Source organism: Nerophis ophidion, linkage group LG07, assembly GCF_033978795.1.
Source record: "Nerophis ophidion isolate RoL-2023_Sa linkage group LG07, RoL_Noph_v1.0, whole genome shotgun sequence".
In the NCBI taxonomy this organism is placed as follows: Eukaryota; Metazoa; Chordata; class Actinopteri; order Syngnathiformes; family Syngnathidae; genus Nerophis; species Nerophis ophidion.
Genome location: NC_084617.1, coordinates 53,297,269 through 53,309,327, shown reverse-complemented (window position 1 = coordinate 53,309,327; position 12,059 = coordinate 53,297,269). Strand labels below are relative to the sequence as shown.

At 37.1% G+C, this 12,059-nt stretch overlaps 2 protein-coding genes across 4 annotated transcripts in view; one reads left to right on the top strand and one right to left on the bottom strand.

Annotated features, from left to right (window-relative positions):
- LOC133556491 (uncharacterized) overlaps window positions 1-12,059 on the bottom strand; it is a 60,166-nt gene that overhangs the window by 3,867 nt on the left and 44,240 nt on the right. For both annotated transcript variants that reach the window (XR_009807528.1, XR_009807529.1), the window contains exons 13-15: window positions 8,781-8,903; window positions 8,279-8,399; window positions 5,964-6,091 (exon numbers count right to left, since the gene is read on the bottom strand). The gene's annotated coding sequence lies outside the window, so the exon portion shown is untranslated. The remainder of the gene's footprint in view (window positions 1-5,963; window positions 6,092-8,278; window positions 8,400-8,780; window positions 8,904-12,059) is intronic.
- LOC133556489 (apoptosis-inducing factor 3-like) overlaps window positions 1-12,059 on the top strand; it is a 53,713-nt gene that overhangs the window by 31,037 nt on the left and 10,617 nt on the right. For both annotated transcript variants that reach the window (XM_061906457.1, XM_061906456.1), the window contains exons 4-13: window positions 1,577-1,686; window positions 1,769-1,878; window positions 1,946-1,990; window positions 2,058-2,154; window positions 5,988-6,100; window positions 6,292-6,378; window positions 7,942-8,033; window positions 8,102-8,232; window positions 8,317-8,432; window positions 8,515-8,586. In XM_061906457.1, coding sequence (XP_061762441.1) covers window positions 1,577-1,686; window positions 1,769-1,878; window positions 1,946-1,990; window positions 2,058-2,154; window positions 5,988-6,100; window positions 6,292-6,378; window positions 7,942-8,033; window positions 8,102-8,232; window positions 8,317-8,432; window positions 8,515-8,586 — 973 coding nt within the window. The remainder of the gene's footprint in view (window positions 1-1,576; window positions 1,687-1,768; window positions 1,879-1,945; window positions 1,991-2,057; window positions 2,155-5,987; window positions 6,101-6,291; window positions 6,379-7,941; window positions 8,034-8,101; window positions 8,233-8,316; window positions 8,433-8,514; window positions 8,587-12,059) is intronic.

The window sequence follows — 12,059 nt, the reverse complement described above, 5'->3', positions numbered from 1 at the left end:
GATCAATTTGTATTTATTATTATTAGTTGAGTTTATTAAATTTTATTTAAATAAAATAAAAAAAATCAGCATCAAATGGTTTAAGTCTGTCAAAAAATGTTTATAGATTAAATGAGGATTTAATTTGTGTTTTTTTCATTTCCAGCAAGTTGATACACTTTAATGCATTTCTGTTACACGCAAATAACTATGTTAATAAAGTTATCCTTTGTTGTAAGTCCATCCATCCATCCATTTTCTACATTCACACTCACATTCACACACTAGGGCCAATTTAGTCTTGCCAATCAACCTATCCTCAGGTGCATGTCTTTGGAGGTGGGTGGAAGCTGGAGTACCCTGAAGGAACCTACGCAGTCACGGGGAGAACATGCAAACTCCACATAGAAAGATCCCGAGCCCGCGATCGAACTCAGGACCTTCGTATTGTGAGGCACATGCACTAGCCCCTGTACCACCATGCTGCCCTGCTGTATTCTAATCCCTACGACAATACTCGAGCTACATATATTTTTTGTTTTCTTTAATGTAAGTATAGATACAATGTTATGCAATGGATACAATTTTCAAACTATCTGTGGGGTGGGGCGGGGGGTGGGGGGGAGGAACATACTCAAGTGCTGAGGAACTAGTGAGTAACTTCTGATTTATTTAGTTGCTATTTTTAATGGTAATTGTACTACAACCGTAGTTTGTTTGCATGTGTGTGCCTGTACTACAGAAGATGCACATTTTATAGTTACTTATGATGTTATAACAGGGCTAATTTAAGCACAGCTAAAACATAAAAACATCTACAACTTACCGCAACATATTTTCTATAATTGGAAGTACAATTATTGTAGTGTGAAATGTGAACATTTTTACTGACACGGATGACAACACATGATATATAAATGTTCTTTTTTTTCGTCTGACGTCACGTCACTTTTCACAATGTGTAGCATGAGTGCCGTCATGTGACTGTCAGGCTCTGTTTTATTGGTGAAACTGAGTCATGTGGCAGAGCCAGCTGGTAGAAGTCTCTCTAATGAGCCAAATGAATCCGCCTTTGCAGTCAATAGATTACAAATAATTATGACATAAATAAATGTGGCAATCAGAATTAAACCAAATATAGTTCACCAGCATACTCAAGTAATAGTAAAAAGTATGCTGCATTAAAACTACTCAGACAAGTACAATTTATCCACAAAGTTACATATATAAATGTAACGGCGTAAATGTTGTGCCATTACTACCCACCTCTGGTCTTAAATTGGGTGAATACAAGGTATAAACAGGAACAGATTTTAAATTAAAAAGAGGACACACTATTCTCTCTGATCCACTACTGTTTAAAGGTCTCAAAGACCAAAGTGAAGCTTCTTACGAACAGCTAATTTGGCGTGTTCACTCATTTTTACTAGATTAATCACTGGGTTAATTTGCTGCAAGTTGTGAATAGAAGCTAAAGACCCAACGAATAAGTATACAACACCTTGAGCCTTGAACAGAACCAGATTATGTGAAAATACATCAGAAGTGATAACTGTAGTGCACTAAAATGGAACTGAATTCAATTATTCTTTTCAAGGATGCGAGAAGTTGACTTGGGAAGCGGCAGAGCCTTGTTGATTAAAGAACACGGCGAGTTCTCAGCATTGGGCCACAAGTGTCCACACTATGGCGCACCTCTGGTCAAAGGTAAGTATATAAAAGCAAATTTTACATTCCTTTTTTAAATAATCGTCATTGAAAATGTAAGGGAGGTGTTTTGTTGTGAAAGGTGTGCTGTCAAAGGGACACGTGCGCTGTCCCTGGCACGGCGCATGTTTTAACATTGCAACAGGCGATATAGAAGACTTCCCTGGTCTGGACTGCCTGCCCACCTTCCAGGTGATTTGTCTCTTACCACATTTAACTGAACAGTTGTGTAAGCAAGGCTCATGTCTGTTTGTTCCAGGTCAGAGTTGAAAAGGACAAGGTCATCATCCGGGCAAACAAGCAGGTGACACTTTTTTTTAAGAGGAATAAATATTGCAGGTAAATAAACATAAGGCTTATATATTTTACAGGCTCTTCAGTCACAGAAAAGGTCGAAGGCCATGGCCCGATGTTCAGCAGTCATTAACTCGAACACATGCTTCACTCATGTTCTAATTATCGGATCAGGTCAGTATCTTGTGGCTACACACATAAAACAAACTCCTAAACTTTAACAGCTAGTTCACAGAATTACGAAGAATAAAAAATAAATCCACTTTACCATTTCAGTTAATCTTGTTTGCGTTCTGCTGATTTGAGGCAGAGGGCGGGTAAGGCAGTGTAGATACTTCCTGAATGTTTCAAACCACACATGGAGTGCACCCAGAATGTATTCACAGCACTTTACTTCAGGTTAGAGCCTTATTCCAAAATGGAATAACCATACCCCATAATGACAATGTGATTTTTAAATATTTTTAACAAATTCAAAAATAAATAAAAAATACAGATAAAAAATCACATATACATAAGAATTCACAGCCTTTGCACAATCCTTTTTTTGAATCACTTTTGGCAGCAATTACAGCCTCAAATATTTTTAATACAATGCCACAAGCTTGGCACACCTGTCTATATACTCTACCAATCAGCGTGGATCTGTTGCTAGAGTGGCCGTTTCCACAAATGTTTTAATTTTTGTCTCATCAGACCAGACAATTTAGTTTCTCATGGTCTGAGAGTCTTTCAGGTGCATTTTGGCAAACCTTTAAAGGCCTACTGAAATTAGATTTTCTTATTTAAACGGGGATAGCAGGTCCATTCTATGTGTCATACTTGATCATTTCGCGATATTGCCATATTTTTGCTGAAAGGATTTAGTAGAGAACATCCACAATAAAGTTCACAACTTTTGGTGCTCACAGGAAAGCCATGCCTTTACCGGAAGTTGCAGACAATGACGTCACATGTTGATGGCTCCTCACATATTCACATTGTTTTTAATGGGAGCCTCAAACAAAAACAGCTATTTGGACCGAGAAAACGACAGATTCCCCATTAATTTGAGAGAGGATGAAAGATTCGTGTTTGAGGATATTGATAGCGACGGACTAGAAAAAAACAAAAAAAAAAACGTGATTACATTGGGACGGATTCAGATGTTTTTAGACACATTTACTAGGATAATTCTGGGAAATCCCTTATCTTTCTATTGTGTTGCTAGTGTTTTAGTGAGTTTGACAGTACCTGATAGCCGGAGGGCTTTGTCCACGGGTGTTTTGACGCCAATGTCTCAGCAAAGTCGATGGCAGCTTTATGGACAGGGCAAGCTCAGTTGATCTCCGGTAAGAAGCGAATTTTTACCACAATTTTCTCACCGAAACCTGCTGGTTGACACTCGGTCGCAATCCATGTTCGCTTGACCGCGCTCTGATCCATAATAAAGTTCCACTTCCGGAAATTTTGAACAAGGAATCATCGTGTGTTTGTGTGGCTAAAGGCTAAACTTCCCAACTCCATCTTTCTCCTTTGACTTCTCCAATATTAATTGAACAAATTGCAAAAGATTCAGCAACACAGATGTCCAAAATACTGTGTAATTATGCCGTTAAAGCAGACAAATTTTAGCTGTGTGTGTGCAGCGCTCATATTTCATAACAGCCCGTGACGTCACGCGTACACGTCATCATTTCACGACGTTTTCAAGAAAAAACTCCCGGGAAATTTAAAATTGCAATTTAGTAAACTAAAAAGGCCGTATTGGCATGTGTTGCAATGTTAATATTTCATCATTGACAAAAACAATCAGACTGCGTGGTGGGTAGTAGTGGGTTTCAGTAGGCCTTTAACTAAGAAATGGCTTTTGACTGGCCCCTATACCAGGGGTAGGGAACCTATGGCTCTAGAGCCAGAAGTGGCTCTTTTGATGACTGCATCTGGCTCTCAGATAAATCTTAGCTGACATTGCTTAACATAAGTAATGAATAATTCCGCTTGTAATCAGTGTTAAAAATAATGTTCAAATTATAAAACATTCTCATCCATTTTAATCCAACCATCCGTTTTCTATCACACCTGTTCAAGATGTCGCATTAATGGTAAGAAGTATTATATTTATTATTGGTTAACTTTAGAATAACAATTTTATTAAAAAGAATAAGGGACTTATTATACTATGTTGGTCTTACTTAAAAATGCACGCATTTATTTGTATTCAGTGTTAAAAAATATTATATGGCTCTCAGGGAAATACATTTTGAAATATTTGGCTTTCATGGCTCTCTCAGCCAAAAAGGTTCCCGACCCCAGTCCTATACCATACAGGCCTGATTGTTGGATTACTGCAGAGATGGTTGTCCTTCTGTAAGGTTCACCTCTCTCCACAAATGAATGCTGTAGCTCTGACAAAGTGACTGTCTGGTTCTTGGTCATCTCCCTGACTAGACTAAGATGAATGCAACAATGTACAGAGACATCCTGAATGAAAACTAAAGCTTCCCATCCAACCTGATGGAGCTTGAGAGGTGCTGCAAAGAGGAATGGCCAAAGAAGAATGGGAGAAACTGGCCAAAGATAGGTGTGCCAAGCTTGTGGTATTGTATTCAAAAAGTCTTGAAACTGTAATTTCTGCCAAAGGTGTATCAAAAAAGTATTGAGCAAAGGCTGTGAATACATGTGGACATGTGATTTGTATTTAATTAAAATTTTATAATCAATTAGCAATTGTCAGTATAGGGTATTTATTGTGTGTAGAATTTTGAGGACAAAAATATATTTATTCCATTTGGGAATAAGACTGTAACGTAACAACAAAATGTGGAAAAAGGGAAGCCCTGCAAATACTTTTCAAATGCACTGTAGTTTGTCCATTGCTTTCTTTGGACTCATATTGAAATAACAAAACTAGAAAAATGGCTAAAAAGGCTAAAAAAACCCATTTATAACACACAAGAATTAGCACAGTAGCTAACAGCAGCACTGATTGAATAGGAACCTGAGATCTATCAGCCTGCCCACAATGGCTATGGATAGGTGGATAAAACTTTTGTACACAAAGACAAGGTTCGTACACCAAAGCATTTTTTTTTATTCATTCTGTGGTTCATAAATGGAGTCTTCAATGCATAGTCGTCCCTCGTTTATTGCTATTTACTGGTTCCAGAATGCACCGAGATAAATTAATTTCCACAAAGTAAAAATAATTAATCATAAATGTAATATTTTCATAAATAGAACAGCAAAGTATATGTATAAAGTTTGAAAATAGATTTTTATTTTTAAAATCTATTTTCAACATTTATAAATATATTTTTCTACATTCTGAGAGTCCTGTAGAAAAGAAGTAATACATTTTAATCCAGTATAGCAATGCTGCCTGCCCAAAGGTTGGTTTGGTCTCTTCTAGTGGCTAATACTACTGTAGTATAGATATTTTTTGTCCATTTAGCCACATTTATGCATGGAAATGCTTACTGTAGGCCAACAATATGTAAAACCTGCGTTAAAACAGATAAAAAGTCCGCAATTTGGTGAACCCGCAATATTTGAAGCGTTGAAGCGCGATGTGGCGAGGGATGACTGAAATTAAATTTCCAACCAATTGACTGATGAGAGACTGCATTATGATGTGCTGGATTTTTACTTTGTATTATCATAAATCAATCACGAAACAAAATACGCACACATATCAGTTCTGAAATACAGTTCGGGGTCACTACTATCAACCCCTCATTTATTCATTTTTAAAAACAAAATTTCCCTTTAAAAATAATGGTAATATAAATATTCTCTTCCGGGGTTTGTCTCTTTACTTTCAGATACAGAGTATACTCTTTACTTCTCTGGCTACAGAAAGCCAAAGAAAAAACGAAAAAAAAAAACGTCCTAAACTAATCCTGAACTGAACTTTCACAAGATATGACGACATCTTGCTAGTTTTGTGCCGCTCACCCACTCGCTCATTCTGTCAAGAAGAATTTTGGTTGAAAAGAATGTACCTGAGTGATGATTGATGTGTGCAGGTCCAGCAGGTCTGGTGTGTGCGGAGACGCTGAGGCAAGAGGGCTTCACGGACCGCATCGTCATGTGCACCATGGACAGACATCCTCCTTATGACAGGCCTAAACTGAGTAAGGTTTGTACACAGAGCCTAATCAGAGTGGTATATGAGATGGTAAAAACTTACACCATCACACAATATACTCTAAACACGTAGGCCGTAATAATGTCCGAGGTGCTTTTTATGTTGGTCCTCAAACCTGTGGGAGTGATGACAATATTGTTTCATTTTATGGATGCATTCAGCACTAATGTACTACCCCTCAGTCCCTAGATAGCACAGCGGAACAGCTGAGGTTACGTTCCATGGACTTTCTGCAGGACCATGACATTGAACTGCTCACAGAAAAGGAGGTAAGAGGTGGTGACCTCACAAAGAACCATACATGCTAGGAATGTCCAACATAAACGCCCCTGGGGAATAGGTATAAAATGGTGATACTGTATCATATTGGTATCGTTTTCTCTGTCAGTAGTGATATCGGATAAGGTGTACAACTTGTTTTCATTGAGGGCCACATTGCCGTTACGGCTGCCCCCCAGAGGGCCGCTTGTAATCGTGAATATATATGAATATAAATGTATAATCGTCTTATGATATATTGATACAATTATTTTAATTATCTTAATCGTTATACTTTTAATTACAAAATGATGGATAACTTGCTTTGAAATCATAAGTCAAGGTGACGAGCAGATTTTTAGATATTTTTGATAACATTGTGCGATAAGGCAGTTTTTTTTAACCATAGGGCCTATTGTTGGGCTGCGAGCGCCCCTTAAGGGACTACCAAAAAATATTGGTTTCTCAGCTGTGGCCTGTATTGAGGTGTAATACACCTTTTCATCACTTCTGGCAGTAATGACAATATCTAAAAGAAGTCTGGAGCTAAAGTCATTGGGAAGTTTCTGAATCACAAAAATTATGACTAAAATGGTGAAGCTGTATTTTCAAATGCACCACTTCGAGTCACACGCAGCGTTTATGCAGCAAAATAATAAGTGGTACTGAAATAAAAAATACAGAGCTAAACCCAGTTTATAGTTTCATTGAATGCATTAGTCCAGAGTTTTATACTTTGAGGTTAGTGTCACATAGAAATGACCAGTTTTCAAATGTTTTTACTGTAGTTATACAGCCTTTTTTCATAGATTTTTATTTGTGAATTTACCCAAAAGACTAAACTGTCTTACTTGTTGGTAGCAGGAATACATGTTATTTAAGTTGACAAATGTTGAAAATAAATATGTTACTTTTTTATTTTTGTATTTGATCTTGCAGTGTTCATTTGAGAAATGCGGTAAAGGAGGTATAATGTGTCCATTCATTAAATGACATATGACCATTGATCCATATATCGGTATCGTAAATGTAGTGCTACTGTAACCAGTATCGGCACATTTGATATCGGCAAGTAAAGAAAGCCAATATCATACATCTCTAGTATTTGGTATAATGTAAACCTACAGTAGGTCTACATGGACAGCAACAATCTAATTATGAGGCAGTAGAACTATGTGATTTCTTCCATATAGCCAGTTAAAGAAAATGCAAATAAACTTAGTGGCATAAAATTAAATAATAACTATTACAAGAAATAATCATGAATATGATGATGATGATAAAGAAATTCCATCCATGCATTTTCTACCACTTGTCCCTTTCGGGATCAAGGGGCGGCTGGAACCTATCAGTTACTTATTGAAATCCAAAACATTTAATCTCCAATGGTGTAATTTCCATCAATTTTAAGTGCAAAATTAGTTATGTGCTTTACATCAATGAGGGGTCAGCAACTCTGATGGTACAAGTCAAAAGTGCAAGTAACCTTATAGAAACTGCAAATAAACCAAAATGCTTGCGATTAAAAAAAATGTGTTATCATCAAAACTGACTAATATATAATATCGTTCTAGGTGGTGGCATTAGATGTGAAAATACGCTGTGTGACCTTTGAAGACGGACTGAGGATGGAATACAGAAAACTATTCATCGCAACAGGAAACAAGTCAGTCGAAATTACCACTTCAAACTTTGTTTTTGCTTGCAAAATAACTTCAAGTCTCTGTTTAAAAGGCCCAAAGCTCTGAACTACAATGGCAAAGATGTCAGGAATGTGTTTCATGTTCGGACACCTGAGGACGCTAACAGCATAGCCAGGCTGGCCAACAACAAGAATGCTGTGATTGTAGGAACTTCTTTTGTTGGTAAGAAAATAGATAAGTCAAAGCAACTTGTCATTTTCAAACTTACGTCTCAACATTTTAAGTGTTGATTGAGACTGTTGGCAGGTATGGAGGTGGCTGCAGCTCTGACGGACAAGGCCCACTCCGTCTCCATCATTGGGGTCGAGACAGTCCCGTTTAAAAAAGCTCTAGGGGAGAAAGTAGGGAAAGCCATAATGAAGGTATGGATGCTGTAAATACCCTGCTTGTTCAAATGCAAACGAAGCAATCATATTCTTTGTGTTGTCTATATCAATTCTGCAGCTCTTTGAAGTTAACAGAGTGAAGTTCTACATGCTGAATGAGGTGTCAGAGATGGTTGGCCATCATGGACAGGTATTCACAAAGTGAGAGACCCAGCATGACATGACGCTTAGTCAGCAACCAGACTCTCATACAGTTTGTTTTTTTATCTCCATCATACATGACAGTTTGTTTGGTAGAAAGATTGCACAAAATATTTCCATTTCAATATTATGATTAGACCAACACTCAGCTGTAGGCAGATCTCTACCCAATCCTAAACATACCTGCTGACCTGTTCGATGGTTAAAAAAATTACATAATGTAACGGGGTATTCCACCAATGCAGGTGCAGCTCTCTCTGCTGGATCTGGCCAAGTACTGCACCATTTGGCTCCAATGCAAGTGGACTGTAACAGAAGAAAATATGTTAATCACATTACGTGTGTACAGAAAAGTCTGCTGCATATTTTTTGTACAATCTCGCAAACAAATTAACCCTTCAAATTGTACAAGTGCAGAAAGTAGGGTGGACATATGTTTTAGTAATTGCTATTTTTGCTTGGGAATTGAAAAACATGGTTTATTTCAGGGATATTCAACTCACAGCCCCGGGGCCAAATCCAGCCCAGAAATGACATCATTACACCTCAAGGTTCAGTTCAAAACTTGTGAAACAAACATTTTTGCAGCAAATTGCGAAAAATATGAGAGTGCTCTTGTTGTATAAAGGAACTTGGACCACTGTTAACACATTGGCAGATCCATGCATTGAAATTTTAACCTTGCTAGCTAATATAGAACACTGGGATCCAAACTTGTGACATACATAACTGGGTTATTCCTTTAAGGCAGCTCTGTAAAGGGGAATTGGACTTTTGGGGGAATTTTGACTATAATTCAACATTTTTATGAGATACATGAACACGGTTTTCTTTTTTTGATGCATTCAAACTCGTAAATAAACATAGCTAAAAATACGCTTACATTGGAGTCAATAAGAAGCTCTGTATTCCGCTAATCAATCCATCCATTTTCTACCGCTTTATTCCGCTTAATAAAACCCAATAAATAACCATCCAAAAAATGCCAGGAATACTCCATTTACATTTTGAATATTTAATATATACATTTGAATATTAACCAATTATTAGCAATATTGTAATTATAAGCGCTAATGCCAACAAACTATTTTGCTGCTATATTGACGTCACCAGCTGGTGAGCTGCTTCGTTGGCTCGGAGCTTGTGAAAGTTTATTCTAGGTCAAAAATAATACTTCTCATCTGTTTAGTACAAGGATGAGGTCATAATACCAGAAATTGGTCAAATTTGACATCCAATTTAAACCCTGGAATGGCGAAAAAGACCTAGAGAAACACTTGGTTCGAGCCACCTTTTTTCTTCGCAAGGATTATAAATCATTATTAATCTAAACGGGAATATATTAGCATCCTAACAGTTGGCATTTTAGTGACAGCAGACTTTGTAAAGAGTAAGTGATGTGTTAATATGTTTGTTGGCTCCAATGAAATTGGCAGGGAGTAATATTCAGTGATGTTGTCCAAGGACAATGCAAAAGTCGTGATCCTTTTTTTAAATTTATTAATGTGCCGCCGTATGCCTAAAATGAGCCAAGTATGTAAATATTACACGTTACCATGAATATGTCTGTTAATACTGTACATGACATATATATGAAACATTGATGGAGATGTTTTTTAATCGCTTTAAAGGCAAGATAGAGCGACTACTATAGGCTCCATTGTAAGCAGACTTGTACTTGCATTTATTTACTATTCAAATGCAAAAAAACATACATGTTCTTTAAACCCTCCTGTTTTTGGCAGGCACACTCTTTTTTTGTAATGTGTTTTATGTAACAGAGGTTTTGCTGTAGCTTTTTCACTTCAGATGCACTCAGTAGTCATTTGTTTAACTTTTTTACTAGTGGTGTTGCTCAAGTTTCACTTTTAGGTCCTCTTTTTTTCATCATTTGGGACAGTCAACCGGTGGTCCCTGAGTTTAGTTCAACATTTGGTCCTTAGCTTTCTGGAAATATGGCCCCCAAAACAAATTAAATGAATATCCCTGGTTTATTTGAATTCCATTTTAAAACACAAAAAATTAAGTGTTGACGAGCAATAACTAGATCTAAAAAATTGGTTTGATTTTATTTTCATTTCATATAACTAAAATTAAAATCACTAGTCACCAGAAACACACAAAAAAAATTGGAAAAACAGATGTTTTCTCACACTGAAACCGGAAATATCTCCCTGTCACTTTGATTTGTGATTCCAAAACAGGTTTTCCATCAGTTTGTTGGTAAACAATGGTATGTGATAATAATCAAATTAAGTGACAATTGTATAATATTTCAAAACATTTATATAACTAATAATTTATTATCTTTATATAATTTGCAGTTACAGATTTCAGATTTAAAAGTAATAACTAAAAGTCACTTACAACCTAACAGCTTTGAAAACAGAATGGAGACAATTTTATCTGTTGGCCAGACTGACAAATATGACTTGGGACTATCCATCCATCCATTTTTTTACCGCTTGTCCCACTAGTGTTGTCCCAATACCGATATTTTGGTACCTGTACCAAAATGTATTTTGATACTTTGTTTACATTCAGGAGCGCTAGCTAACTTGCTCTTAGTGGTTTGCCATTGTACCTTCCTATGGTGTGTAGTGAAGCATGTTTATCTATTCCTTACACTGCGGGGATGATACTTGTAAGAACGGTAGTTTATTTGTCACCACGGAGGCAAAGATTAATTTTCTTTTTTAGAAGTTGCTAAAACACTGTTGATGGATGTTAGCCGCTAGTTAGCTAAGTTTTCAAAACAGAGGCGCTTCAGTGTTTATAGCGCCACATTTATTGTTAGTTTTTAAGCTAAAATAAATCCCTCTTCTGTCTCCACGCCGTTTGCACGTGTAATTGCCGTGTGCATGTGTTGACTCGCGACATGCGCCTCGGCTCATACTACTAGCAATGTCACCATAGCGCACCGTCATGTCCATGTAAAAAATAAATACTGGTATTTTTCAAAGGCAGTGTAGTATCTTTTTTAATTAATTCATGGCACTACACAGCCCTAGTACATCATTTGACCTCTTTGCTGAATCCATTCCATCATTTTATTCCACAGACTAATGTGATGAAGGTTTTAGTTACAGTAAATCAAAGACTACAAAAATGGGACCCATTGCCTCCCTGCTTGGCACTCAGCATCAAGGGTTGGAATTGGGGGTTGAAATGATTCCCGAGCGCGGCCACCACTGCTGCTCACTGCTCCCCTCACCTCCCAGGGGGTGAACATTGGGATCGATCAAATGCAGAGGATAATTTTACCACACCTAGTGTATGAGTGACTATTGTTGGGACTTTAACTTTAAGTCCTGTGCCATTGCTGTGCCTTAAGGCAAGACTGATATGATGGTTTTAAGTGTTGTGCCATTGCTGTGACTTAAGACAATTTTTAGGAAGGTTTTATTTTTGTTAAATGGGGGCTGAATATGTTTTCATATTTTACAATGACAATCTAAACCT